Consider the following 18,907-nt stretch of genomic DNA (forward strand, 5'->3'; position numbering starts at 1 on the left):
AGTGTTTTACACATTTCCAATTCCTTTTCAAAACCATAAGTTTGGAAAATAAAAAATTCTAGCTCGGCTGAATTTGGGAATTAATGTTTGTGTTCGGAAAGGATCAATTTAAAGGTCTCGTGTGTAGGATTTAGTGGCCTCTAGTGGTGAGGTTGCAGATTGCAACCAAGTGAAACCTCACTATGCTGAAAACTACGGTGTCTGACACGAATCAGGAATGGGCCAATCTAGGTGCCAGTATTTGGTTTGTCCATTCTGGGCTACTGTAGAACAACCAACGACTCATTCTAAGCGCACAAAAACACAATGATTCTCATTTTCAGGTGAATATGAACTAATACAAACATAATTCTGAATATTTAATTCCATTTTCTGCCAATATATCCACCTAAATCCTACAAACTGGACCTTTAAATCACCAGTGTGGAGAAAAGGGAATGATTAGAGTGACCAATAACTACACTGAACAAAAATATAAACGCAACACTTTTGTTTTTGCTCCCATTTTTCATGAGCTGAACTCAAAGATCTAAAACATTTTCAAAATACACAAAAGACCATTTCTCACAAATATTGTTCACAAATCTGTCTAAAATCTGTGCTAGTGAGCACTTCTCCTTTGCCCAGATAATCCATCCCACCTCACAGGTGTGGTATATCAAGATGCTGATTAGACAGCATGATTATTCCACAGGTGTGCCTTAGGCTGGCCACAATAAAAGGCCACTCTGAAATGTTCAGTTTTATCACACAGCACAATGCCACAGATGTCGCAAGTTTTGAGGGAGCATGCAATTGGCATGCTGACTGCAGGAATGTCCACCAGAGCTGTTGCCCGTGAATTGAATGTTCATTTCTCTACCATAAGCCGTCTCCAAAGGCGTTTCAGACAATTTGGCAGTGCATCCAACTGGCCTCACAACCGCAGACCACGTGTAACCACACCAGCCCAGGACCTCCACATCCAGCATGTTCACCTCCAAGATCGTCTGAGACCAGCCACCCGGACAGCTGCTGCAACAATCGGTTTGCATAACCAAAGAATTTCTGCACAAACTGTCAGAAACCGTCTCAGGGAAGCTCATCTGCATGCTCATCGTCCTCATCGGGGTCTCGACCTGACTGCAGTTCGCCGTCGTAACTGACTTGAGTGGGCAAATGCTCACATTCGATGGCGTCTGGCACGTTGGAGAGGTGTTCTCTTCACGGATGAATCCCGGTTTTCACTCTTCAGGGCAGGTGGCAGACAGCGTGTGGCGTCGTGTGGGTGAGTGGTTTGCTGATGTCAACATTGTGGATCGAGTGGCCCATGGTGGCGGTGAGGTTATGGTATGGGCAGGTGTATGTTATGGACAACGAACACAGGTGCATTTTATTGATGGCATTTTGAATGCACAGAGATACCGTGACGAGATCCTGAGGCCCACTGTTGTGCCATTCATCCACGACCATCACCTCATGTTGCAGCATGATAATGCACGGCCCCATGTTGCAAGGATCTGTACACAATTCCTTGAAGCTGAAAACATCCCAGTTCTTGCATGGCCAGCATACTCACTGAACATGTCACCCATTGAGCATGTTTGGGATGCTCTGGATCGGCGTATACGACAGCGTGTTCCAGTTCCAGCAACTTGGCACAGCCATTGAAGAGGAGTGGACCAACATTCCACAGGCCACAATCAACAACCTGATCAACTTGATGCGAAGGTGATGTGTTGCACTGCGTGAGGCAAATGGTGGTCACACCAGATACTGACTGGTTTTCTGACCCCCCAGAACCCCCCAATAAAGCAAAACTGCACATTTCAGAGTGGCCTTTTATTGTGGCCAGCCTAAGGCACACCTGTGCAATATTCATGCTATTTAATCAGTATCTTGATATGCCACACCTGTGAGGTGGGATGGATTATCTCGGCAAAGGAGAAGTGCTCACTAACACAGATTTAGACAGATTTGTGAACAATATTTGTGAGAAGTGATCTTTTGTGTGAATAGAAAATGTTTTGGATCTTTGAGTTCAGCTCAGGGCGGCACGGTGGTGTGGTGGTTAGCACTCTTGCCTCACAGCAAGAGGGTTGCTGGTTCGATCCTGGGCGTGGGAGCCCTTCTGTGCGGAGTTTGCATGTTCTCCCCGTGTCAGCGTGGGTTCTCTCCGGGCACTCCGGCTTCCTCCCACAGTCCAAAGACATGCAGATTGGGGACTAGGTTAATTGGTAAATTGTCCATAGGTGTGAATGTGAGCGTGAATGGTTGTTTGTCTCTATGTGTCAGCCCTGCGATAGTCTGGCGACCTGTCCAGAGTGTACCCTGCCTCTCGCCCGATGTCAGCTGGGATAGGCTCCAGCCCCCCCGCGACCCTCAAGAGGATGAAACGGTTAGAAGATGAATGAATGAATGAATGAATGAGTTCAGCTCATGAAAAATGGGAGCAAAAACAAGTGTTGCGTTTATATTTTTGTTCAGTGTACATACAGCACGTCATAATTGCATAAAAAAAGACTGATGAAAATGAAGATATATCCTTTAATTTTATTGATTTGTCAGATATACAAATGCTCATGAGTTTGTCTTTGATCAGTGAAATATAATTATAAAAATAAGGCACTTGATCTTATTTAAAAATATAAAATTTGATAAAAGTGGTGTAGTTAATTTGATAAAAATGGCTTTTCACAATTAAGTAAAAAATGTGCTGACATCATACAAAAACATACACAGTAAAAAACAAAACAGACGTCTCCACATACATCACACAGACAACATGATGTGTTCTGGACGTACGTCGTTCTTCAGTGTTGGCTCAGGCCTCCTCACGCCTTCTCTGTCAAATGAAATTGAAAACTTTAGAGAAACCAGCAGCATGTTCAGTTTGTGCATACGCTACAGCTTTTAATTTTAGGGAGGTTTTTATTCCCGTTATTTGACCCGTTCTTACTTGTATGCTCCTGTGTGAAGGTGATGTAGGAGTACACCAGGCTGCCTGCAATGCTGTGGGTAACAAAGACGATATAATATGTCCACAGACACAAAACAGCCGCTCCACAACAGCATAATTTAAACCATGTGTGTCTTACCTGATGTTTAGACCTATAAAGTTAGTCCATGTAAAAATGTAGTCTCCTCCAAACACCATTCCAACGTAGGTCACCAGGATATTCTGTACGAGTCATAAACAGACAGCGTCACCGCACACGTCTGCGTTCATGAATCTCATCAGTCAACAAAGCAGGAGCAGCGTGACATCACGTACCTTGATACAGCCAACGATGGAGGTGGTGAGCGCTGAGTTGTACTGCGTGCTCAGCATGATGGAGTACATTAAGATGAAGCTGTGCAACACATCGAAGAGGAATCAGAGACAAGCAGCCATGTGGGATATTATCTATGAACATATGATGGATGTAGAGTTTACCCCATGACACAGGAGAGAACAAACTGCACGACAAACAGCTGATTAGACCATCCATTAAACTCCAGCCCCTGTACTCAAACACACACACACACACACACACACACACACACACACACACACACACAGGAGGTTCCCAACTCAGGTTAATGGACGCTACATTATAAACACATTAAAGGGTAACTTTGTTTTTTTCAATCTGGACCCAATTTTCCTGTGTTTTTGTGTCTAAGTGAGTAATGGGATAGACAATTCTTTAAACTGCTCCTGGACGTGTAAAAAATAGAGTCTGCTTCTCTCTGGAATCACTGCTTCATTTTCCCAAAAATGTGCTCATATGTCTTCAGGGAGTGCAGTTAGACACAAAAACATGGAAAAATGGGGTCCAGGTTGAAAAGTTACCCTTTAATATAAATATATAAAATAAACATAAATATATTTGTGTTGAAGTATTCCTCACCACTTGCAGGTCCCCTGAATAGTACGCGTACGCCACAGTGGGGAAAATCATGATTAAAGCATTGTAGTAGAGGAGCCCATATTTGCCCAGCTCCTGTGAAAACAGTGTACAGTACAATCCTTTCAGAAACAATGCAGCAAAGCAGCATCACATACAGGAGGTCATATGATCGGCAGCTCACCCTGGACTCAAGTTTCTGCTTCACATACGCCCCGCTGGCTGCCGTCAGGACATTATTCAGCATTATGAATACGTACCCTACAAGGTCGAACGCTAAGTCATCGCTACAGAACACAAAACACGTCAAAGAATGAGACACGTGAGCAGGATAATGTCAGTGTGCATGTGTGTGACCATCTCACCTGGCGGCAATAAAAGCACCGAAGATCATAGTGAACACTGTGATCTTAACCGACGCAGAGAAAGTCTTCCTGCGAGGAGAGGAAACAGGTCGCGGGTATTAAAAATCAGTCACCTGCAGGTGCAGGAACAGTCTCGGTGCATTGTGCTTACTTCAGCAGGAGTCCCTCAAACACCATGGTGAGGAGAATACTGAACCTCCTCAGCACTGTGAACATGGGTAAACTAGAGGAAAGAAAAACATGATATATTTAGCTGTTTCATTTTAAGACAACTCAATGTAATGTTAATGAACAGAAGCTCTAACTTGAGTCGCTGCGTCCCAAACAGCCCTGATATCTGGTTCCCGACGTACAGCAGAGGCAGCGGAAACATCTGGAAAGATACAAACAAAAGCTGTAGTTTTGATTTTCTTATTGTCGTGTGTTTCAGAGAGAACTACCTCACAGTCTCACCTTGTGTGGTATACTCAGATCCACATCTGGAAACGAGATGACACCCAGCGCCTTCCCGGTCCTTAGAACTATGATCGTAGCCAACATCTGCAGAGTCATTGAGGCGAGGAGACAAAGTGTATGAGGGTCTGTTTAGGTCAACAGGAAGTTATCTGTGACCCAACTGGAGACGGACTTACCTGGCCGATTCCTACACATGTTGACGATGGAAATCTGTAGACAATGATATGAATGAGGAAAATGACTCGGTCATGTGAATATCCAAGTTCTCACACTCTGGTCACAGACTCAGTAATGTTAGTTGCACAGTAATATCTAATGTTAACAAAAGTTTGCGAACAAATAAGCTTCTATTAGCTGCTTGTCATACCAATAAAACTGCAAGAATGAATCCATTAGTTTATTAGTTTGCCTTCATTTCAATCAAGATTAATAAAGTATTCACAGAAAATGAAGTAATAAAGTATCTATATCTAGTTGAAAACTATCAAATAATAGCTTAAATAAATGAATAATAAATTATGTAATGCATAAATAAATCAATCACAAATTAAATGAGACATTAAATATATAAATGTAAGATGTATTTGTGTGTTTATATATTTATTTACACAGTTGTTATTGCTAATTTTGCTTAGGTAAAAGGCCTGAGTTCGTCTTCCACCACGGGTCTGGGTGCTTCTACGGAGGATGAAAAAGGACTTAAGTATCAATAAACAATTAAATGTATGAATAAATACAGGTCTAAATAAATATATATGGAAATAAATAAATAAATTTGTAAATACATACAGGAAAATATGAATACATTTGGAAACATATAAATAAATATGTTTATTAATAAAAAAAATAGATAATGTATAAATAAATCTTGAAATAAATAGAAAACTATTAAATTAATTTGCTAACCAATTTGACAATCGACTTATCAGTTTGAGTAATAAATAAAAAAAAGAAAAGAAAACGAGTCAAAATTCTGATTCTGGCTTAAATGTGAATATTTTCTGGTTTCTTCACTCTCTGACAGAACAATAAAAAAAATCTTTGGGTTGTGGCATTTGACATTTGAGGACGTCACTTTTAGGACGTAAGGATGTTTGGAAACAATGGTTTTCTGGAGGAAAACTACATAGTTTAGTTGGTGGCTTGTCAGATCCTGTAGGTGATCAGGTGTGTTTGGGCTCATGTGGCTTCAGTGTTTTAAAATGTCTAAACTGTCTGCTCTAAACAAACTGAGGAAGACAACTTAAAGGATGAAGAGAGTCTAACCCTGCTGACAGTTTATCTCCTCCATACTTCATGTCCCTTCTGCTGTCACTGCTCTCATACAGGAGAGTGAAGCTTCCTCCTGACTGCTGCTCGAACTTTGCACCTTTACCTGTAGCTGCTGAGGACGCTTTTGTTGACGACAACGATGAGGAATGAGCTGACTCCGTAAAACGCCGCAGCCAACAGTTTCACGTACACCGCGGAGCTGTCACCGGATGTGGCTGGGTTGGGTGTGGGAGACGCTCCTGCAGGTGACAACTTTCCGTCGCCGAGCTCAGGCCGACGCTTGTGGAGCTCTGCCATCGTTTACATACGGAGTGTTGGTGGAGTTCAAACGGAAGCCCACAAGTCTCACTGCGCATGCGCACAACAGTCTGCGATGACGGAAGCGGAAAGAAGTGAAACATCTTGATCCAAATACAAACTTTGAACATTAAGCAGTATTTAACCTTTTTACAGTCTATGAATTTAATCTACAAAATTCTACATTAAATCTACAATTACAAGCTTAAATTAATGAATAAATAATCCTACTGTATAGGTCGATACTTGAAAATATATAATAAAATGCTTCAACAAAAGTATAAATGAATAATTATGTAATTTAATGCCTAATTTTCAACATAAATAAATATATAAAAAATTAAATAAGACATTAAATATATAAGTGCAAAATGTATTTACATATTTATTTACACAACTGTGTATTTATTCATTAGTAAATTTATAGATTAATTTATTTAAGCATATATTTATATACATACGACTTATCAATTATATACTTATATATGTATTTATATATTGTGTCTATGTATATTGGTCTGAGCACTACACTGGAGGATGAAAAATGCTTTCAGTGTCAATAAACGAATAAATGTATGAATAAATACAGGACTGCATCAGTAAATATGAAAATAAATAAAATAAATACAGGAAAATATAAATAAATATGGAAGTTAAAAATCAAATGACTGAATGTGTAAATAAATATAGACAAATAAATAAAGAATTTATTAAAGAAATAAATGGATACATAAATGTTGAAATTAATACGGAAATAAATGGAAAAGTAGATAAATAAATAGATGTTGATGATTTAACAGGACATAAAAAAGTAAATATCCTCAAAACCATCTCTACACTACATTTATCAGTTTCTGTTTTTCTGTGTCTGTATATTAACGCTGTCCTAACCTCTTCAATAATTCATTTATTCATGGTTTCATTTCTTTATTTTCATATTTATGATAGCTTATATATAACAGCTTCATCCCTCAGGCCGTAACACTATTAAGCTCTAATCTCATCACTATAGTCTTTGTCACTTTATATTTCATGTCACTTTACCTTTGTTCAAACCAAACTGTTTGGACCCGTGATTGAACATATTCATGTACAGTCTTGCCAGGCATACATCACTTTTACATTTTGTGTATTCATACAACTGTTTTAGGCCTATATCCCTCACTTCATATTTTATTAATGTTATTTTTTTTTTACATGCACTACTTCATGTCCTTATAGTCAATCTCTCTTTTCGTTTATAACAACAATACTATTACTACGACTACTACTTCTAATAATGATAATAATAATAATTATATAGATACACTTATTTGCATTGTTGTCTAATCCAAATTTATCAATGGCAACGACTGCTTTTGTAATTTGTGCTCATTTGACAAATAAATTCATAATAATAAATAAGTCATTAATATCCTTGAACCTTGATTTTTTTAGCACATTTTTATTCGTGTATTTATGTATTTATATATGCATTTATTACTAATTTTTTTTAATCGTGTATACATGCATTTAGATACTCATCTGTGTATTTATTGCTAAATGTATTTATACACGTATTTATATATTTATTTATCCATACATGTACTTTTATACATATTTATATATTATTTCTAAATGTATTTATTTTTTACAGATATATTTATATATGTATTTATTGCTAAATTTATTTATATACTTGTTTATGTATTTATTTATCCATACATGTACTTTTATACATATTTATGTGTTAATTACTAAATGTATTTATTTATTTATTTACACATTATATTTATATATGTATTTATTACTAAATGTATTTATTTATACATGTATTTATATACAAATTTATGTAATAATTACTGAATTTATTTATTAATACTTATGTCATTTTCTGTCCTCCACATTCTTCTTCCACCACTAACTTATTTCACACAGTTATTTCCTACCGACACTTTCAATCGTTGCGCTCTTTCACCATTTTGGCCCTCCTCGCCGTCCGTAGGGGAAGCTGATTGGCCAGCTGTTTGTTGACATCCAATCACACCACGCAGCGGCTCGTGCACATAGGCTGACGTTGTACAGAGGAGTCGGACGATGGGCTGCACCGGCCAGAGAGCTCATATCAGTTGTGTAAAACTGTATCTTGGTCCCGTTGTCAGCTCCAGAAGCTCCGAGTTCCGGTCAGACATGAAGAGAGTTGTTCTTGTTACCGGCGCCAACAGGTGGGTCCATTAAAACTGCGTCACTGTCACGAGGATTAGACACTCGTTTGTCATGTTACAAACCTGTCACGAGCTTGTAAACACTAAAAATGTGTATTAATTTGGCTGCAGAGACATTGTAGCGTCACTGAGGGACAGCATCTCTCCTGCTGAGAGATCAACTGCTTCAAATCTGTGATAATCTGACTGTAAAGCTTCCAGTCTGTAATAATGCCTCATGTATGTGCATCAGACACATGCAAATAATACATAGGCTATATAAACAATACGATTAAGACATCACAGAAAAGCCAAAAGCAACATGTACAGCAAAATATATTAGTCAGTCAGTATTTTAGGTTCTTATTATCCACGTGCATTGTGAAATTAACTTTGTTAGACTGCAAACAAATGTTTCTAATCTGCCTTTATTATTTCTTCTCCAATTTTACTAATAGATAAATAGTTCTCTGTATGAACTAGCTGCACTAAATCAGTGTGATCACACAGTTTCTGAGGGGAGTTTGTGTTTGTCTGCCATCTGTCCCTCTCTGCAGTGGCATTGGCCTGGCACTGTGTGAGAGGCTGCTGACTGAGGACAGCCAGCTTCGCCTGTGTCTGGCCTGCAGGAACATGCAGAGGGCTGAGGCTGCCCGCTCTGCCCTCCTGACCTCTCACACCGACGCCCAGGTGGACTTACTGCACCTTGATGTGGGCTCTGTGCGGTCAGTGCTCACAGCTGCTCAGGAGATCAAGGACAGGTACTGAGGATATGGTGACATCATGATGCTGTTGATATACCTGTTCTCACATGATCTATGAATATAAAATTGAGATTGATCAATGCACGTCTGTGTTTTTCCACAGGTACAACAGAATCGACTTTCTGTATCTAAATGCAGGAATCATGCCCAATCCACAGGTGGATGTCAAAGCTTTTTTCAAGGGTCTGTTCTCCAGGTAAAAATCCTAAAGCCAGTTCCTCACTTGCTTTGCTTTGTGTCTTTACCAGCTGTGAGAGTGGAACGTGTGTTTTCATCTTGTAAGTCTGTGTGTGTGTCATCATGACAAAATGTGGTCCTGGAGACACCTGTTGTAGCAGGAACCACCACGGAAGCCATTTGGGTAATTTGCCAGGTGTATATAAGTCTGTCTGTGGACAGATTTGGTCAGCGTGATAGCGTCACAACTGCGCAAGACGCTATCCTGAAACTTTACAGGTGTAGAAGGGCTGTTCAACTATGGCAAATATAATCAAGATTATTTTGGTCAACAATGAGATCATGTTTTATAACAGGATTAGTCACTAGCTTTGGAAACATTACGTGTTTATTGAACTTTAAAAGATAAACTCTTTAACTGGGGGCTTTCTTGTATTTAAAACATAATTAAACTGTCTCATTGGTCTCAATTCTTATTGTTAAAGCGATTAAATACTGATGTGTTGAAAAATAAGACAAAGTCATAAGACTCTGACCTGTTGATCATTCCTGAACAGCAGCTTGCAGTTGTTTGTACAGTGCAGGCATAATGAATTGACTAAAATGCACAAGTGAAGGCACATTGTAGCATGGCTCAAGCACCACATGCTTTAATTTGGTATTCTCTAAGTATACAGGAGCAGTGTTTACAGAACTAGTTATTATTTTGGTACAGTTTGAATCTGCAGCAAGGATGCCTGAACACTCTGGGGAGGAGGACTCGCCTTCCAGTCTGTTTTTGTCTCGTTCCACCACCTGACACCTTCAGGTGATGCCACTGTAAATGAAATGTTCGCAGCCATCCTGAGAACTCCACCTTGTATCGTAATAAGAGGTCAGCAGGCTGCACCTACAGCGGTGACAGGAGGTTATCAGAGGGTCTGAAAAGTCACTAAAAAAGTTCACAATGAAGGCTGAGTTGGTGCAAGCAAGGGCACCAGAAGTAGTAGGGTAGGAAGTAGGGAAAGGTCCGTTGGCCCCCCATTTATGCCCCTGCCCCACTTTTGTTTTAAGCGTCTTTAGTGGTGTAGTGGGAGTTGATGAGGTGGGTGTACTACTAGACAGATGGGTAGCTTTCTGAGAATGAAGTGGGTTTACTCTCCTATGTATTCTAGTGGCTTTTTCGGCTGATAGGTGGGTAAACTGTATACCTGCGTATACCCTCCACAACACCACTGAGCTTCTTGATGGCAGCCTGTCTATTGTCCGTGCTGTTATGTAATCTTGTACCCTGTCACTGCAGGAATGTCATCAACATGTTTGCGACAGCAGAGGGTCTCTTGACTCAACAGGACCGCCTCAACTCAGACGGTCTGCAGGAAGTTTTTGCCACCAACCTCTTCGGCCATTTCCTCCTGGTACACCACACAATGCACACATACATGTAGTCCTCAGTATATAGTATGATAATGCAGCTGGATTTATGGCATATAGATTCTTTAAAACTCAAGCTATTAGGATTGATAATATGGGTAAAATCTGCTATCACTGTGTCCATGATGTTTTGTTGTGAAAGAAAGAAATATTGTGGCACAGTATATGTCATGAAAAAACAGTTGAGGAACCTGTTCTGTTTTTGACTATGGCAGTGAGTTGATTACCCAACAAATGACACTGATACAGAAGTCATGTCGCTGATGTCTCTAGTCTCTGTGGTCCAGATCAGGGAGCTGGAGCCTCTGCTGTGTTCGGCAGACCACACTTCCAGGATAGTGTGGACCTCCTCGAGTAACGCCCGCCGCTCCGCCTTCAGCATCGAGGACATGCAGCACAGAAATGGGACGGAGCCCTACAGCTCCTCCAAATACGCATCAGACATGCTGAGCATGGCACTCAACAGACACAAGAACAGCCAGGTTTGCAAGCAGTGTCCTGTCCTCTGATTGTGTGGAGGGTTTGTCATATGAAGGGTGTTGCTCCAAATCAGTTCCTGGGGAGTGGAAGTATGAAAAACTGTTGTGTGTATAAAATGTGGAGCGTCCTCTACAACTGTGACTTAATGCTTAGTATCTATCGGGGTTTGGCCGGTGTAAAGATTTTCAAACCGGTTTGATATTAAGCCAAAGACTGGACCAGGCCATTATGCCGAATTTCACCACTAGGTGTCGCCCTTGACTCAGAAGCTGCTCCTGAGTTAAACATAATGACAATGTGTCCTAACAGCAAATGACGGAAACATGGAACCTTTCTGTCTGCACCGAATCCATTAAATGTGCACTCTTATTCCATGTAAACAAACTTCAGATCAGATGTGTAGGTAGCCTACTTGCTGTCCTTCTACATTTGTACTCTTGAAACAGAAATCTTTTTTTTATTGTGATATTCACTGGAAATGACTTAAAGTATAGCCAACAGCAAGTAGGTTGTTATTGATGGTCATTTATGAGAGACGTTCAGCTCTCTGGCGATCTACCTCCAGCTGTCTTCCACCTTATTTAGGTTTTTGTAGAGAAATAGGAAGTTATCATGTAGATAATTTCTCATTTTAACTTCATGAATCAGCTGTTCCACCTCTTGCGGTGCTTTCAAAGTGAGCATCAGGTATATAGAAACATATACTCAGGGACGAAAGGCTCGTGCTTGTGACAGCGTACATTAAAGACAAGACAAGAAACTGCTCACAACAAGGTCTGTGGATTATCTTCAGTAACTGGGTCATGATTCCTGGAAAGAGACATTGCTGTTTTTTTGGCACTTTGAGCACCACAAGCTGAGTGCCATCTAGTTCCATTATATTGGAGAGAAGGCAGACATCTCTATGGCTGATATCTCCAACACTCTGCAACTCACACCAAAACAATCTAGATTGATAAATAGCACTACAGGTGAGAGCAGTAATATGTATGTTTGATTTTGGGAGTGAACTGTCCCTTTAATCATTAATTTGTTATGTGGAATTAATGTTTTCTTCTCTTTGTGACAGGGGCTGTTCTCCTCTGTAATATGTCCTGGACTGGTGATGACTAATCTGACCTATGGTATCCTCCCCTCCTTCTTCTGGACCCTCATCATGCCCATCATGTGGCTGGTGAGTGATGATATTTTTTTCTGCTAATCTCTGTTAAACATGATTGCAGTTACGTACGAACTGTCTCATGGTATCATGATATCTTAACTTTTTGTGTTGAACAGATAAGGATCTTCACCAACACGTTCACACTCACGCCGTACAACGGAGCAGAGGCGCTGGTATGCTGTCCACCTGTCCTGTTGCTGTCCATATGAACATACGTCATATTACATATTGTCAGTGAACATACTATAAACCTAAAGTCCTTCTCTGGCTTTTCACAGCACTGGTTGTTTCTTCAAAAGCCTGAGTCTCTGGATCTGAGAGCAAAATATCACAGTTTAACATCAGGACTTGGAACAAATTACACTCAGCCTCGACAGGTGAGTAACCAGAGACCACGGCTTTCACAGACATTATACTGCTCAAGCCTGCTGTGTGTGAACCTCTGATAGCCTGAATCTTAGCATTGCACTTGTTAAAATATTCATGAGAGAGACTGGGATCAGTTCAGATGCTTTTTATAGAATACCAAGCAGGAAACCTCAAAAAGTTTTAAAGGGGCTCTATGAGAAATTCAGAGCGTATGAGCTGTCTGGACACGATTTTTAAAATAGTGGTGGCTGAGCCGGCAGCTAGGGTTGCCACGTGTGATTTGTGAAACACCAGGACATTTGACGTGCGACGCAGGACGTTAGATCATATTTGCAAATATAATATGTTAATAGTTGTAGGACTCCCTGTTGTCCCCCTTGCCTCTCTTTGTCCTGACATGCAGCCAATCTAATAACACACCATTTATAGATACAAGCTTCATGAACTACACCTGACCATTTACTGAAGTAATAAGAAAAGTTAGTAGTGTAAGAGTAACATGAGTATGCTGGGTTTATACCTTGTCCATGATAGAAAAAACAGGAGTGCATAATCTCCATTCAGTCTTTAATGGGTTAAAGGGACTGGTTGCTATGGACACAGATGTACAGACTGAGTACATCAGTGGCTGGAAAATAATTTATCACTGATAATGAAGCTGAAAAACGTACAGAAACCACACGTACTGTTTTGTCAAGTCGTTTCAGAGTGATTCAGGATTTTGATACATGTGGTGATTTGTCAAAACTGACGTTCGACATCGTAATCATCCCAACAGCATCACAAAATGCGAGAGTACCCGAACAGCGACATCCAATCAGGGGCTTTTAAAACAAAATAGTCTCTGCACTCCCATGTGTCAGTTATAAAGTAGTCTCACCACCAGACAATCAGAGATCTCCGCCTTCTGATAGTCTGGGGACACTCCTTTCTAAAGTGTGTTTAACACACCGGCGAAAACGGCCGGCAACAAAGCAACGCCTCATGCATTTTTGAAAAGGACACGCCTTCTCAGAAATGTGCGCTCCCCCTTTTCTCGTCCACAAGGAAACAAGCACACAGAGAGCTTGAAAATGGATGCCGAGAGATTTAACTCCGTTTTATCAAACGTGTGCTCATCCGTGAAGAAAATATTTTTCCAGCGGATGTCTTAGTTACAACATTATTGAGCTAACTGGAGTAGTTTCATGTCGTATCCGACAACAGGAGGCTTTTAACAGATGACGTCCTGATGTTAGCTTTGCTGCTGCTGTTAGCTGTCCCTGTCAGCTGCAGCCACTGATGCTTTCTAGACATCGTGATTTCCTAAAACTGAATAAATACCACACATAGCAACACAAAACTGCTTTGCTAACTCAATCATGTTGTAACTAAGATATCCGCTGGAAAAGATATTTTTTTCATGGACCGTTTAATGAGTTATTACCTATTACAGACACTGCTAATGGCTAACAGAGCTAACAGCTAACGGTTAGCCCAGCTAAACGTGCACACAGAAATAGTAATGTTTGTTCAATCATTGTGTTTATAGACTTTACAAACATCGGATTAGTCTAAACGGTGATACAGTGATGTGAAAAATGTGATATATAGGCTATATATATATAGCTAAAAGCTCTGCTGGTTTTCTACCCGGAAGTATTTGTAAACAACAAGGCGATTGCCTCTATAGTCCAGCCAGACGGATGAGTCATGGCCTTGTAAAAGATTATGTTTGTTTCTTTTAGTTGGCGAGAATGGTCGCCACAAACGCAACAAACAACCACTAACTTTGACGGCGTTTTCTGCGAGCACAGCTGAGCCATTTCGTATACCGCTACACGTTTCTAGTGGGACTATGTTTACAAGCTCAAGAGTTCAGCGAGCCACCAAAGGACCGCCCTGCAGATTTACTATTGGTTCTGCAACATAGGGAGTTTTTTTAAACTCTGAAATTGTATCCGCCCATCTAAACACAAAATCAGGGAGAAAGTCATCAGTCTTTAGTTGAGCAAAGCGTCTAAAGACTGACTTGTGAGTCCAGTTATAAAGTGTAAAACTCTGACGGTACAGCAGGGAATACCATAGCCACAAAATAATGTGAGATGACTGGATAGCCTCCCTAAGATAGTGACAGCCCGTGCAGCAGTTGCTAGGGACAAGGCAAACTTTCGTATGTCACAAAGGCATTGGGCTGATCATTGCTGGGTTCTACTCTTTTTTTACCTGTCTACAGACATGGGATTGGATGTCTGAAAGTAAAGAGGAAAAAACAGAATGTTAGTAGAAGAATCTGGTTTAATCTGGAACTCTGACATGCTAAATGAGAAGTACATTTTCACAAAAAACTTAGACAATTTGTGTTCCAGGAAAGACTAGTCATTTTCCGGGTCAGTCGCCCAAAAAAGAGAACAATCGTGGAGCACCAGAATGTGTGATAACCCTACTGGCAGCTAGCAGCTAACGGTACTAACTCCATAAACAGCTAAACAACAGCAACAGTGCCCATTGTCTAACTAGTTAATTTTTCAGAATAAAAACAAAGACATGAAATATAAGAGGCTTTTCCTTTTAGTCCGGCGCTCCATTGACTCAATGAGCTTTAGTGCCGCTTTTCAAAGTGCTATCCATTTAGAGGTGTTGAAAATTTAATGTTTTGTGATGTAAGTCTCGCCTTTTATTTTATTTTCTGTCGGCTTTGCTGACAGGCAGTCGGCTAGCTACATTAACAAGCTGAAACATAGTGCCCACTGCCCACCCTCTACTCTCCACTGGTTAGCTAACATTAGCCTTGGCTGCTCTGTACTGCACACCACCAGGAGCAGGTGGGAGCTAGCTAGCGGAAACGCTTATTTGGCAGTTACTGCTGCTGTAGAGACATGGTGGCCACCCTCCAGTCCCCCCAGGTAGTGAGTAAGCAGCTTCATTTTGAGCAGCAAAACCTGTTTGGCATTGTTAACTATGTTAGCAACACCAGCTGCGCTGACACTGCTAACGGTGCTAACAGAGCTAACAACATAGCTAACAATGCTAGAGGGGGTTTGTGGCTCAAAATTCACAGTGACACTGTTTGGTTAGGACAGCGTTACTAGCAGGAATTGCTGAATGAGCAACGTTGCTAGCTAGCTCTCACCAAAAGTGGATGGTGTGCAGTGCAGTAAAATTAAGAGAAGCAAAATTACCCTATCTATCTAGCTAATTATCCATTGGCATAGTGCTAACAGAGCTAATGGTGTTATGAGGGGGGAACTGGGGGGTGTGCAACACTTCCACAACAATGCCTTCTTGACATCAGCGACTTCCTTCTCTGCTCAGGACGCAAGTACTCCACGATATCTTTACGTAGCAGATAGAAGTTTGCTGCTGTACTGACGCTCTGAATGTCCCATACAGAACCTTTAAACCGGAAAATGTGATTGTTGTCTGCTTTATTTACATGTAATAAATTGAGATGATCTGTGTTGTTGTTTCAGATGGACATCGATGAAGGAATGTCTGAAGTCTTCTATTCAAAACTTCTTGAACTTGAAAAGGCAGTCAGGAGGAAACTGAGTGAGGAAAATGCTAAAAAGGAAGCTCATAAAAAGTACCTCAACGACATAGAGTAGAAGTCTGTCTTTTGTAAGGGACGCTTTTGCTCTTGAGAAATGGACCATGTGCAGTTTGTGATGATGAGCAATAAAAGTGCTCTTATCTTTTTCATTTATGCCAAATGTACCATTACACCATGTGTCTTTATTGTCTTTTCTACATAAGCACTCTGACTTAATGTACTTTGTAGTATCTTAATATTATAGATATATATTTTATCTCTTGAAGGGTGGATCATTCACAAACCTGCCCTAAAATGTAGTAAGACAAAAACACTGCGTTTTTATACTGAGTCCCAGTGAGATCACTAACCAGCAGGAGTCTCATCCTTTGCTGCTTCCTTGCAATGTAGATGCCACCGCCTGCTGCATCTTCACCTGATATCTGTATCAGATTTCCTCTACAACAGGCTTCTTACCTCACAAACTTTAATTAGCTGTTCGTGTATAGTCTTGTTTCCTGAAGCCATTGAACGCCACCCGCTGTCTTTTACCACAAAGCATAAATTATGATGCACAGTTAGCTGAAAGAATTGGTGTGTTAACTGCAGAGGTCTGTAACAGATCAAACAAGTGTATGAATAAATCAGATGTTTGACAAAACACAATATAATACAGCTCATCCTTTTTACAACCTCTTATTTACTGATATCCTCTCACTGAAATTTTACATGTAACTGCTTTGGGGTAGCAAAAAGCATCGCTAACTTTTGGTGTCCGGCTTTAGGTGTTGCCACACTGATATGCAAGCAGTGCCAGGGAGTAACTAGTTGCATTTAATTAAATTACAAAATAAATATAATTGTAATCGGTTACAGTTTCTGAGAAAAAATATGTGATTAAATTACAGTTACTAATTAAAATGTTGGTGATTACAAAGGGTTACATCCAAATATATTCTTTTCTGTAAGACATTTATATATAGAGTATATCATTAATTCTGTTGCTTTGCATCTTTCCACCATGTAGGAATGTCTTCCTTTCACATCCTATGTCCAGAAATGTTCTTTGACCAGTTTAAAACATTTGTTAGGAAAGTAATCAATGCAATAAGTTACTTTGATGAAGTTATTAAAAATTTCTTTCTTTCTATCCTTTTATGAAACCCTGATTTCCCTTTCTTGGGGAAAGACTTTAGAAGCAGTCACTCACTCTACTCTAAAGGTCCCACTCTGGCAAAAAAAGATCCAACTGGATTAATAAAGTTCAGTCTTATCCTATAAAGAAAAGGGAAAGAAGAGAAGATGCACTTTAAAATATGCATCATAAGCCTCTTTAAAGCCATTTCAGAAAAAAACAGCAAAACAACTGAACCTTAATCAGGGAAATCTTCCAGGCTTTTAGTCAATGCTTTCATTCTAGCATTTAATCTTGAGCACAGCAGCGTTCTCGTATGAGTTATGATCACAAACATCCACGTGTGCCTCAGGCCCGAATATTTCTTTAAATCAGTTTCATCCATGACTCTTAAGAAAAGCCTCAAGTTACATGAAAATGTGCCTGAATTTATTTTCAGCCAGTGTGACAGCTTTGCCTGTACAGAGGCCAGACTTGTCAGATATGTTACCAGCAGCTGTTCCCCAGCGTGCCCCCGCTGGCCCTCAACACAGCATTTGCTGCTTTTTATAAACTGACAAATCCCACTTAATCTCATGATATGTGTGTCTGTAGCATCAGCGTAGTCGCAGCTGCACACACAAAGTACTACTGAGTTTTTATTAGCGATGACTGTGTAGTATCCACGTAGAGCTTTTCATATTGGTGTATGAGTTTAGAAATGTGTCAACTTGGAATATTTTTTTTAAATACACCCAAGCATATTATTCTCACATTAGGGACTGTTCTTTACTTATCAGAGAAGGAGTGGTGGACTTTTTAAAAATTGTTTTTATTTTTTTTATTTGGACCCATCCCAAAGCTACAGATATTTTCCTTGAACCTCCCTAAGTGACTGGCCAAAAATGCATGACCCTCCTTCCATCATAAATTATTTATTAGATTTTTTAAACTTTGATGATTTAAAGTTAAAAATTGAAGATGAAATCCTGGAACTGAAAATAGCCTCAGTTTTTTACTGTCATCGTTTATTTTTGGACTAATTTTAAATTAGAAATAGAATAAAATGATGTTATATTTTAATAAAATATAAAATCTGATTTTTTTTGTTTTTTTTTTCCTGACAAAAGTGTTCCTAACACAAGATGTGTCCAACAACTGTCAGAAATGTGAAAACCCAATAAAAACATCTGAAACATCAATTTTTAAAGAAACTTGTCTTCCAAAAATAATTTTAAAAAAATACATGCAAAATTTCTATGGCCCTCTCCTAAGCAAAACTAAAACATTGGCCCCTCCCCGGTGCTTAAAAAAATATATTTTATTTGCTCCATTTTTGCACCACCTCCTCTCCCCTCATAAATACCGAACAGTCCCTTATTATGTCTCGTTCCGCACATCTTCATGTCCTCTTTCCACAGCAGAAGCTGGTGTATGTGACACTATTGAAGGCTCTCCTTTCATGTGACTTCCTC

General features: G+C 39.9%; 2 protein-coding genes across 2 annotated transcripts; one reads left to right on the plus strand and one right to left on the minus strand.

Moving 5' to 3' along the window:
* Window positions 1-2,512: 2,512 nt before the first annotated feature.
* Window positions 2,513-6,309, minus strand: LOC125902138 (UDP-N-acetylglucosamine/UDP-glucose/GDP-mannose transporter-like). Its single transcript, XM_049598288.1, has 13 exons — window positions 6,066-6,309; window positions 4,867-4,900; window positions 4,688-4,774; window positions 4,540-4,607; window positions 4,386-4,457; window positions 4,235-4,303; window positions 4,054-4,156; window positions 3,873-3,965; window positions 3,416-3,483; window positions 3,254-3,332; window positions 3,078-3,160; window positions 2,939-2,991; window positions 2,513-2,824 (listed from the first exon to the last, which is right to left on the minus strand). The coding sequence occupies exons 1-13, from the start codon at window positions 6,257-6,259 to the stop codon at window positions 2,814-2,816; spliced, it is 1,014 nt and encodes a 337-aa protein (XP_049454245.1). The 5' UTR covers window positions 6,260-6,309; the 3' UTR covers window positions 2,513-2,813.
* A 1,985-nt stretch (window positions 6,310-8,294) lies between these two features.
* LOC125902137 (3-keto-steroid reductase/17-beta-hydroxysteroid dehydrogenase 7-like) lies at window positions 8,295-16,509 on the plus strand. Its single transcript, XM_049598287.1, has 9 exons — window positions 8,295-8,463; window positions 9,000-9,203; window positions 9,310-9,402; window positions 10,666-10,780; window positions 11,084-11,278; window positions 12,346-12,450; window positions 12,555-12,611; window positions 12,717-12,815; window positions 16,260-16,509. Exons 1-9 carry the CDS (start codon window positions 8,336-8,338, stop codon window positions 16,392-16,394), a joined length of 1,131 nt encoding a protein of 376 aa, XP_049454244.1. The 5' UTR covers window positions 8,295-8,335; the 3' UTR covers window positions 16,395-16,509.
* Window positions 16,510-18,907: the final 2,398 nt, after the last annotated feature.

This window comes from Epinephelus fuscoguttatus, linkage group LG15 (assembly GCF_011397635.1).
Source record: "Epinephelus fuscoguttatus linkage group LG15, E.fuscoguttatus.final_Chr_v1".
In the NCBI taxonomy this organism is placed as follows: Eukaryota; Metazoa; Chordata; class Actinopteri; order Perciformes; family Serranidae; genus Epinephelus; species Epinephelus fuscoguttatus.

Coding starts and splice junctions, on each gene's coding strand:
- LOC125902138 (XM_049598288.1), bottom strand. CDS start 6,259: ATGGCAGAGCTCCACAAGCGTCGGCCTGAGCTCGGCGACGGAAAGTTG. Junction 3,333..3,415: donor GTTCTCTCCTGTGTCATGGG/GTAAACTCTACA, acceptor TGTGTTGCACAG/CTTCATCTTAATGTACTCCA. Junction 3,161..3,253: donor CCATCGTTGGCTGTATCAAG/GTACGTGATGTC, acceptor TGACTCGTACAG/AATATCCTGGTGACCTACGT.
- LOC125902137 (XM_049598287.1), top strand. CDS start 8,336: ATGGGCTGCACCGGCCAGAGAGCTCATATCAGTTGTGTAAAACTGTAT. Junction 8,464..8,999: donor CTTGTTACCGGCGCCAACAG/GTGGGTCCATTA, acceptor CCCTCTCTGCAG/TGGCATTGGCCTGGCACTGT. Junction 12,451..12,554: donor TCATGCCCATCATGTGGCTG/GTGAGTGATGAT, acceptor TGTGTTGAACAG/ATAAGGATCTTCACCAACAC.